General features: G+C 37.2%; 1 protein-coding gene across 3 annotated transcripts in view; it reads right to left on the bottom strand.

Moving 5' to 3' along the window:
- Nucleotides 1–8,971: 8,971 nt before the first annotated feature.
- Nucleotides 8,972–11,389, bottom strand: part of CUL3 (cullin 3) — a 101,297-nt gene continuing 98,879 nt past the window's right edge. For all 3 annotated transcript variants that reach the window (XM_011995066.1, XM_011995067.1, XM_011995065.1), the window contains exon 16: nt 8,972–10,600. In XM_011995066.1, the coding sequence (XP_011850456.1) occupies nt 10,469–10,600 (132 nt within the window). In that variant the 3' untranslated portion in view covers nt 8,972–10,468. The remainder of the gene's footprint in view (nt 10,601–11,389) is intronic.

The raw sequence follows: 11,389 nt of genomic DNA, 5'->3' as shown, positions 1-11,389 counted from the left end.
ATGTTATGCACTTGTCAAAACCCATAGCAGGAGAGAGAAGGGGTATATGGGAACTTGGGAACTCTGTACTTTCTGCTAAATTTCCTTTAAATCTAAAATTGCTCTTAAAAAACAAAGTATTTTTTTTAAAAAAACAGTATCTTCCTATTCACTCTTTATTTTTTAATTTTCCCCAATTGTAGGTATGTGAAAATGAAATATTGAAGGAGCAAGGAACAATACAAAGTCTTTCTGGATTTATTGCCTCTTTCCTAAGTAGTGCTTGAACTTCCCATATTGCTATAAATTCATGTTATTTGTCTTGCTTCTCCCATTCAATGGTACATTCTCTAAAGTGGTTGGTTAATGCTATGGTTTGAATATGGTTTGTCCCCACCAAAACTCATGTTGAGGCTTCGTCCCTAATGTGGCAGTGTTGGGAAATGGTGCCTGTAAGTAGTCATTGGGTCATTAAGATGAATTAATGTTTTTCTCTTGAGACTGAGTTGATTCTCATGGGATAGATTAGTTCTTGTGGGAATAGATTAGTTCCTGAGAAAGTCTTGTTATAAAGCAAGGTTGCCCCTCATATTTTTCCTTTTTTGCACTTGCCTGGCTCTCCTTCCATTTCTCTGCCATGTTTTTACGCAGCATGAGGCCCTCACCAGAAGTCACTAGAGGCAGCTGCCCAATCTTGAACTTCCCAGCCAGCAGAACCATGAGCTAAATTAACCTATTTTCTTTATAAATTACCCAGTGTCGGTATTTTATAGTAACACAAAACAGACTAAGACGGTTGGGTGCCTTGCATGTTGTGGATTATTGATAGCTACCATGCTTTTACACAACTAGATCTCATGAGAACTCACTCACTACCATGAGAACAGCAAGAGGGGAATCCACCACCATGATCCAATCACAATTTGCCAGTAGATTTGGGTGGGGACACAAATACAAACCGTATCACTTGGGTTCTACATCAGGAAACAACTCATAACTAACCACAAGAAGTTGACTTATAATGGTTGGACTTCCATTAAATCAAGAAAAATACAAATGTTCATCACTATTTGTAGATCAGAATTTTCAAAAGAAAATGCTACATAGTGGATGAATTCAATGCAATTAAGGAGTCAAGTGTCCTGGACTGGCAACCAGAAGACTACATCTGGCAGTTGTACCAATTAGACTGTGGTCAAGTCCCAAGTTCTTTTCTCTACAGTGAGAATGTGTCTTAGTCTGTTCAGGCTGCTCTAACAAAAATACCACAAACTTGGAGTCTCACTTGGTCGCCCAGGCTGGAGTGCAGTGGCCTGATCTTGGCTCACTGCAACCTCTACTTCCCAGATTCAAGCAATTCTTCTGCCTTAGCCTCCCAAGTAGCTGAGATTACAGGTGCGTACCACCACACCTGGCTACTTTTTGAATTTTTAGTAGAGACAGGGTTTTACCGTGTTGGCCAGTCTGGTCTCAAATTCCTGACCTCAAGTGATCCGCCCGCCTCGGCTTCCCAAAGTGCAGGGATTACAGTCGTGAGCCACCTCACCTGGCCAGTAATTTTAAATTATACAGTTACACATCATTGATCTGTAGGTTAGATTTTCTCTGCACTTCAGAATCTAAACCCAAATTATCTTGCCACATCAAAATGAACTCTCACAACACCAAGTCCTTCCTTGCTCCCTTCTGTTTCATCCTCATTGACTCCTGTGTAGCCATTTTGCCATGTTAGTGATTTTGCTTCCCAGTCTCCAGCACGAGAGAAGCAAGGAGGCTTTGAGAGTCTAGCACAGTGAAAAGGGGGGCAACTCACAGCCATTGCATAAATCATGTAAATCTTTGGCTGTGTTAGATAAACAACATTTTTGTATATATGTAGACTTCTTTCTATATTTTATATATTTCTAGTATTTTTTTTTAACCAAGGAAGGGAGGTATTCACAGCATGTCACCTGATAATGATGCACTTAGCAATGGGAAATTAACTTAAAAACATTTTATTTCTTAGTAAACACATTTCCTAAAAAGTTCCATCTATATGGCCTTGTTCGTGTATATATTTTTCTGGCCTAATATAGAATTTTACTTAATAATACGCTGTTTCTTAACAAAGGTAAAAAGGCAGTGAAATAAAATCAAGGTTTAGACTCATTTTATTACTAATGTGTTTTGCCATTTGGTGAACTATATCTAGTCCTTTATAACAGAAATTATCAATCTAAAAAACAAGAAAAAATTACCAATCTGCCCTTCAGCTGTCTAGTTTTAAGATGTAATGTAATTCATCACGCATATACAAATGTGAACACTAATGTGCACACATATGCATACATGTATACAAGTGCAAAACACATTTACACAAAAATAGATTTCAGTAGTGACTTTTCACAGCTGTTTTAGTTCTTTTTAGGCCATATTCATTGCAAAAAATGAGGAAAATGGGATTTTTAAGGACTACAGGAAGTTCTTAGTAGATAATTTGTATACAGGAAGTTACACTAGCAAAAGAGAGGGGAGAATACTATGATCTGGCTTCGTTTATAAATCAAAGTTTCTACACAATAAGCTCAGTTGATTATAGCATGATGTAATCAAGCTAATGGAACAGCTCGGGTTCATATGCAAGACCATTAACTCTACAAAAGTAGGGGGACCCTCCCCATTGTCTCATAAATGAATGCTGTTGTCATTAATGGGTCAGAATGAAGTTACCATTTATTGAGAACTCACTAAGTGACAGATACCGTGCTAAGAGCTGTTACAGTGACAGCATGCCACCAGCTGCTCCTTTGGGAATTTAAGCTTCAATCTTCTAAGAGAGGTGGTAGAAGGGAAAGTCTCCCACAGTAGTGACAAAGCCATGCATCACTCCGTACTGCCATTGGATGTATTGTTAAGTCCCCTGGAAAAGGAAATTTATGTGGAGAAGTTAACATTAATAGGCTGTGTATCCACATGCAGGCTGAAGCAGCAATTACTGTGGCCAGGGTCATGAGAACAGCAATAATTACTGAGTCTCCAAAGGGAAGGTGCATCTTTCCTGCACCTTCCTGCTTAACCAACCTTGAGAATTGGAGTTTTGATTTTGCCAAAGAGTTCATAGGTTTTCTTACATATTTAAGACCTTAATCTATACCAATTTGATCACAGTTTTATGAGTCTCATTTTGGTTACAAGAAATAAAATTTTTACAAACATGTAATTTTTCTTAATTTGTGGCTCAATATGGATCATTCTATGAAAGCTCATTAGTGAGAAATAATCTAAAAGTTGTTTGGGGCCAAGTGTGGTGGCCCACATCTGTAATCCCAGCACTCTGGGAAGCTGAGGCGGGTGGATCACCTGAGGTCAGGAGTTCCAGACCAGCCTGGCCAACATGGTGAAACCCTGTCTCTACTAAAAATACAAAAATTAGCTGGGTGTGGTGGCTGCAGCACGCCTGTAATCATAGCTACTTGGGAGGAGAATCGCTTGAACCCGGGAGGCAGAGGTTACAGTGAGACAAGATCATGCCACTGCAGTCCAGCCTGGGCAACAGAGCAAGACTTTGTCTCAGGAAAAAAAAAAAAAAAAAAGGCAAAAAAAAACAAAAAAACAAAAAAAAAAACCCAAAAGTTCCATTTGAGTATTAAGGAGTTGGAAGTACCATGGTTCTTCAAGGGAGTCACCTCCTGTCAGATTACATTGACGATCATCAAAGACTAAATCTCAGTAGAAACACTTCACCATCTAGGCTGCAATAAAAATAGCCAAGATTACGGTTTATACTTAAGTTTGTGATCTTACAAAGTTGGTGGCACAAACATCTCAATTTTTGTCACCCAGATCTCACTAAATTGCTTCACAACCAATGGTTGCTATGGGGAAAAAAAAAGAATCCACATCTGTTCAGTAGGCACTTGCTTTTTTCTTAGACTTAGCATCCCTCTTTCAGTTTTGCTATCTAAATGGGATAGAGGTCACTGAGCTTTGAACACTTGGTTTCTAAATTCGACTTCTGCCAGTGGGAATACCTAATTAAAATTGTAAGATCACAGGTTGCCTTTTGCCTGTGAAGACACTATTACCAGTTCTCTCTCTTCCTCCCCCTACCCATTAGGACCCACTGAGAGTTGGTTAGCTGTGATTAATACTATGATCTGTGACCGCGAGTAGCTAGAAATTAGCTGGTCCACTTTGTAATCAGACCTCATTTGATCAACATGTTGCCTTAACCAGATGAGGCATTGTAAGTGCAGATAAAGTATGTTAAAGAAAACCCCACAACTTGCAAATCACATCAACATTCTCATCTAACCAGTGAAACTGGAAGTTTATGTTTTATTGTAACATGTACAATCTAAAGCGATGGTTCTCAAAGTTAGCTGCCCGCAAGAATCACCTCAGGCTTATTAAATAATCATCTCCACAAGGGACATTACTTTTGTGTTTCTTTGTAAAGCTTCTCTAGGAAAATCTGGTGTGCAGCTAGGTTGAAAAATACCAAAGCACTTGCCACACTTCTTTTGGAATTTTTAAAAAAAATCTATAGCACTTTTGTATAGCCTTAATGATTACAAACTTTCATTTCTTTGAAAATGGCTTACTGTTTTTTTGAGTTTCACTCTTGTTGCCCAGGCTGGAATGCAATGGTGCGATCTCGGTTCACCGCAACCTCCGCCTCCCGGGTTCGAGCAATTCTCCTGCCTCAGCCTCCCGAGTAGCTGGGATTATAGGCATGTGCCACTATGCCCGGCTAATTTTGTATTTTTAGAAGAGACAGTTTCTCCATGTTGGTCAGGCTGGTCTCAAACTCCCGACCTCAGGTGATCTGCCCACATCGGCCTCCCAAAGTGCTGGGATTATAGGCGTGAGCCACCACACCCGGTGGCTTGCACTTTTAATTAGCTCAAGGGAAGTCTGGAGAATATGGAGGCCTTATTACAAACTTGGATAATACTAATTTTGGTGGGAAAAAAAAAAAAAGGAAAGACTCTTAGGAGTATTGCGTAAGAGTCAGTAGGCAAGCTTAAGAGGAGAATCTTTAAAATGCGATGAACACAGTATGTATACAGACTTTCTTGCTCTGAGGGGTACCCTCCTCAGCACCCTCTCCCCCATCAGATGTAGAAGTTGCAATAGATTTGTGACAGTCTATTCTATAGTTACATACACACATTGGTTGCCTAATGCTAGAGTTGCACTGGAACAAATGCAAATTCTGTCCTTTTCCTCACTTCTTTAGGTAAGTTTCCTCAGTCTCTTTCAGTCTACAATTCCATTCCATTAGAAAAATCATTCTATTTTTTAAATACAGAAGATAGCATTATATAGAAAATAAAAACGTTAATTCTGTAGGTATTGATATCTGACATCAGTTGTATAAATTAGAAATACTTCAACTATACCATATACCAATATGCATAGCTGATATTACCAATTTTTTCTTGTGAAGGATGTATTAAGTTTTACAAGATCAAATTCTCCAAAAACATTTTCTAATAAAACAATGCAAACTTTCACCAAAATACGTGCCAAGAAAATCTACCTTCAGATTCAAATTCAATTTACAAGGTTCTGTGCAGTCCCCCAAAACAGCCAGTAATTGGGGACACACGCTTTTAAAAGCACAGGTTTTGGAATTAAGAGAACTGGGTCTAAATTCCTGCACCCCATTAACTATCAGTGGGATTTCATAGAAGTTTTTATGTCACTAAGCCTGAGTTTTTTCATAGGATCTCCACAGGACCAAAGGATCTAATACTGGTAAAGTTCTTATCACAGTGATGCTATGCAAGAAGGCTTAGAAGTCAGCATTTAACACTATATGCCAGCTGGGCATGGTGGCTCATGCCTGTTATCCTAGCGCTTTGGCAGGCTGAGGCAGGAGGATTGCTTGAGCCTAGCGGTTTGATGGCAGCCTAGGCAACACAGCAAGACCTTGTCTCTGCTTAAAAGACACACACACACACACACAAAAAAAAAAAAAGCTTTCATTGTGGCATGCACCTGTGCTCCCAACTACGTGAGAGGCTGGGGTGGGAGGACTGCTTGAGGCCAGGAGGTTGAGGGTGTAGTGAGCCACGATCATGCCAGTGTACTCCAGGCTGGGCGACAGAGCAGGATGCTGTACACACACACACACACACACACACACACTCTCTCTCTCTCTCTGCAACCACCCAAGAGCTGGTCTGTATTTTCCACGTTTTATCTAAAAGTATCAAATAACTTCTATTTATAACAGTATCACACTATGTCATAGCCCCAATAGTGCAGTACAAATTTTAATTTGTGAAGTTCAATTATTTTAAGATTTTCTTTCAAGACACTTACTGATCATTTAGCACATTCAAATGAGGTTTACTGAGTGCCTACACCCACTACATACCAGACATCATGCTGAGGCATTTATTCAAGAATCACAACTGCAGAAAGAATTCTGAGACTGAGAATTTTAATTTTCCCACATTGCAATAAATCTTATATGCAATAAAGTTTATTAGTTGAACTGTCCTGTTATTAAAATCTTGGAATTTGACAATTTCATTGTTACTAAAAAATACACAAGTATACTTTGAGCTCCTCATGTATAATTTTAAAGCTATTTTTGCATGGCTCACTCGAGGTCAACTTAGACCCTAAAACTTAGGATCAACTTACTTACATGACGCACTTACAAATTTGCCATTTCTAAAATTAAATGCACGGGTTTCAAGACACCCTAGTTGTTTTTCTCCTGAGCGCGTAATGGCCAATCTCTGTATCATTACCTGTTAAATTTATCTGACATTCTTACATCTCCTCTTTCCTCTAGCTAATTTGACATAGGAAAGGCACACAAAGGAAAACATTTTGTAAATTTGTAGATTTGAATTTAAGGTACACACCTACCTGTGGTCCCCACTTAAGTATGTAAAACTTTCTCTAAGATTGCAGGAGACAAAGCGCCTATTTTCTTTTCAATGGACACATTCCAGAATGGCAGCCATCACCTTCCCTGTTTTCCTTCCTACCAAAAGTTGGTATCAGCAAATAACATAAAGCTAACAAAATTATGCAAAATTCCACATTGCAATGCTTCATGTATTAACTTTAGTTTGTCACATTACTATTCATGAGAATGAGGTACAAAATAAATGGAAAATTTTTAATATGGAAAATCGTGTCAATTTGTAACATGGAATATGGATAGGATTAAACCTAGGTCTAACTCGTGGCTCTGCCATTTCCTACTAGCAATGCTGGACAACACTGGTATAATGACGGTTCTCTCACATAAAGCCAATATGACAACTAAATGAATGTACATAAAATATTCAGAATAGTATCTGGCATAATGATAAGCACTTAAATGTTACTAACATTTCTAATTATTTCTGCTTTGAGGACTAGAAATGACTTCTAATTTTGCTGACCTGCAACGTTTTAACATTTGCATTTATAGAATGCAAAATACTATGCAACATATAGTAAAATACATGACCTACAATCGATATGTAACAGCTTTCCTTCCAAGATTGACACAATATACCACATACTTTATAAAAAATTATGCTATAAAAGTCATGTCTTAAGTTACAGTAGACAAAGATAAAAATCCTTTATTATGGAAAATGAGTTAAACTGTAAACATTAATACTGCTTTCCAAACTGAGGAATTAAATAATTTAGAAGCCTAAGATGATGCTAGTGTACTAGTCTTCTAGAGATGTAGCCATCTTAAAATCAGTTCTAAGCCTTTCCTGCTACCCAACATACCCAGTGAACAACACATCAACAGTGCTTCACTATGAGAAGGATTCTTACTGAGAAGCTCTATCATCATCATCTTGGGGGTTTGATAGCACATAATTACAATGCTACACAGGTGACTTAACATATCCTTTAGAAAGGCATGCGTCCCTTCCACCATTCCCTTTTAAACCTTGCAATCACAACCACTTTTTTGTGAGGTTGTGCATTCTCTAATTGCAATGAATTTTCAGTCTGTAAATAATGTAACGATTGAAAATAAACACTGTCCTGGACTTGATAATGAAGGCAGAGAATTACACTTTAACAATTACTGAAGAGATGACATCATTTTTGCAGTTGAAAAACTATGTACCCATCCTCCTCAGAACTCTTTTAATAAATCACCAAAATTTCTCCGTATCAACAGGACAGAATGGTTAGGATGCATTTTTCTTTCAAATTAAAGCATTACAAACTGAGAAAAAAAATAGCATCTGTGACCTCTTGCTAAAAAGAAAGCAGTGTTAAAGTGTATTTTGTTATAACCTTTATGACCTAAAATAATACTTATGAAGTCAAACATATAAACGTTTTGTGTGACCAGTTTTTTCAGTGCAGCATCACATCGTCAGCATTCTCCAACCATTCAACTCAACTGCAATTCAGAAATGTTTTAATATATTTAGAAGCATAAACATCAAACCTGTGCTCCGAAATTAACAAGTATGTCTCTAAACTCTAGATCTGATTTTTACAGCCACACTTGAGACAATGATGTAAACTTAAACTTTACTTTTAATGGCTTAAACTAGCACTAAAATGTTTAATGTCTCAGGAGATTTCAAATGTAGTTTTTTCATCATTCATGTTGACTAACTCGACAATCGGAGCTGTCCTGTTTTCCCAGGTGTTAAGTATCATTTAATTGGGAAATGAAAGCAGTAATAAAATTCTCAAACCTGAAATACCACATTACTTTCCTATAAACACCTTACCATTATAGAAAATTTCCAATTATGTCAAAATCAGAAGGTGAAACCCTTAGCTTTCCATGTTACACCTGACTTAGTACTGTTCAAGTATGGTAAAAGTGTCCCGAGAACAATGTTCACAATATTTTTCATTGGCATCTTAATTGCATCATGTAGAAGTGGAAAATGCAGAGATAAAGAGCACAAGGCTTATAATTCTATAGTACAGATGGAGACAAAACTGCAATAAAAACATATTTGCAAGTCTAAAAGGAAAATTATAACCCAAGACGCATGGGGAAAAATATTTATGTGGAGTTTTTAATCCGTATTAGAATTCAGTTGTTTTAACTTGACCATAAATTTAAACAGAAACCATCTTCTGAGACATACATTCTAATAAATGTATCAACAGTACTGATAGTCAACGAAGGGTCAATTTAAACTTAATAGTAACATTTCATTTTTCTATCCAACAGAAATCTATAGTGGTTTGCCCCATTACATATCTGAAACATTGTCTTATGAAAACAAAATGAAACAAAATTAAATAAAATTGAAGATAAAAATACTCTGGAAGCACAGGATATCTGACAAGAATCTTCAGCACAAAGCACATCTTTGAAAACGTGAAACGATGACTCTTTGGAGGACAATAGCTAAATATCCAAGAATCATCAGGTTTGAGAAATATTGCTTAATCACTTTCCAAAACACAGTTAGCTGCAAGAATTGAAGATTTCATTAAAACTATCAAGGTCATCATATTTATTGCATCTTTAGATTGCATTTTGAAACAGAAAATTAATAGTGCACCACAGCTTCACCAAAATATATATTTAGGGGCAGGGAGGACCTAAGATATTTATAAACAAAGTATAGACTGTATGTGCTTTTCAGAGGGGCTGAATTAAATATAACCAGCTGCCAACTTTGTGCTCTGACATACTTGAATTAGTGGGTTTGTGTATACTAAATTCATTTATTTTTGTCTACAATAAATGAAATAAAAACACCACCCTATACAATCCACTATTAGCAGTGAGTACAACAGCAAAAAAATTATTGTACAATTTATACATACTAAAATATTTTCTTTCTCTAGAAATAACTCAGAACAAAACCTAATCATTGTAAGACTTAATCTGGGAAATCTCAAATTACAATAGGGAAAAACCAAATCAGGATGTGTACTTGAGCCCAAAACAAAGGTTCCTGGTCATAAGGCTAGAAGATTAGTAAGTGCAAGTGGTAGAATACAGCATGCTCAAATTGTATGCTTGGGTCTTTGTATATTTATCAAACCTTTAAATTAAGTAAGACTAGCTAAAGAAATGTCTTCAGAGCAAGATAACTGGGAATTCTGCATTTCTTTTGCCATTTTTGTTACCCAACTTACACAATGCGCAAAGTGCTAAGCAACACTACAAAAACACATTTACATCAACACTGAAGACCTGGGGAAATGAAATCCAACAATTTTATTTTAATGAGCTGTATTTTCTAAATTTTTGTTTTATTTTCCTGTTTTCATACAGTAAAGAAAACAAAACGCAGCACATTCACATTTTCCCGAGGAACTGTAAAGATGATCTCTACAGGGATAAACGTTGTAAAGCCTGAAGCTCAATCAACTGATGTTGAAAACTCTCAAAGGGAGTAAAGGCTTGATCTCAATGGTCTAGAACATGTACTGTAATTTAATAGAAGAGATGGTCGTCTTAATATTTAATGATTTAAAAGAACTTCCCAGTCCATGCGAAGAGTACAGTCCAAGAATAAGTCAAATTTCTGAACGCATTTTATGCTACATATGTGTATACTTTGCGATCCTCAGGTGTTCGTGCCAAATATTCTCTCTCAATAAGTCCTTCAATACGTTTCTTAATAACAACTGGACTTGGTAAGAATCGAGCCTTCAACTGCTGAGTTACCTAAAAAAGAAAGTAGACAGCATTTTTATATAAACACATACAAATGCCTATCTTTCAACAGAACTGATATGTCATTTTAACACTGAGAGATTAAACTTTACTAACTGGATTAACAAAGCTAAAAGCACAGAAACTTTAAAAAGGTTCTGTCTGAAAATGTAATGTATGGTTACAACACACTTCCTCATATCAGAATGTGAACGCTAAGGATAGCAGTTGAATAGATGAATTAGTTGGAATTATGTTAGTGTGAGTATATGTCACCTATAGTTTAATCTTTTGATGCTGTTATCTACTGACTTCTGGGTTACACTCAAAACTTACAGAACTTGGGTAGCCTATGTATTTAAGAACACAAACTCTGGACTCACAGTACCTGGATAAACTCAGCTCTACCACTATACTAGCTCTGGGACCTTGGCCCACTGGCGTGTACACTCAGTGTGTTAACAGACATAATGCCTTAGAATAATAATGCCCAATCATAAGTGCTTCTGTTGTTCCAAGTACTATCAGATTCTAAGTACTGTGCTACATACAATAATAAAACAGTAACTAAAGTAGCAGTCACAGTCTGTCTATGCATCAGTCATTTTGCATGTATGAGTTTATGGTTTGGTTTTTTTTTGAGACGGAGTCTTGCTCTGTTGCCCAGGCTGGTGCAGTGGCGTGATCTCCGCTCACTGCAAGCTCCGTCTCGCGGGTTCCCACCATTCTCCTGCCTCAGCCTCCCGAGTAGCTGGGACTACAGGCGCCCGCCACCACGCCCGGCTAATTTTTTGTATTTTT

This window comes from Mandrillus leucophaeus, unplaced genomic scaffold, assembly GCF_000951045.1.
Source record: "Mandrillus leucophaeus isolate KB7577 unplaced genomic scaffold, Mleu.le_1.0 Scaffold469, whole genome shotgun sequence".
In the NCBI taxonomy this organism is placed as follows: Eukaryota; Metazoa; Chordata; class Mammalia; order Primates; family Cercopithecidae; genus Mandrillus; species Mandrillus leucophaeus.
The sequence above is the reverse complement of the archived record's forward strand: the minus strand, read 5'-3'. Positions and strand labels throughout refer to the sequence as shown.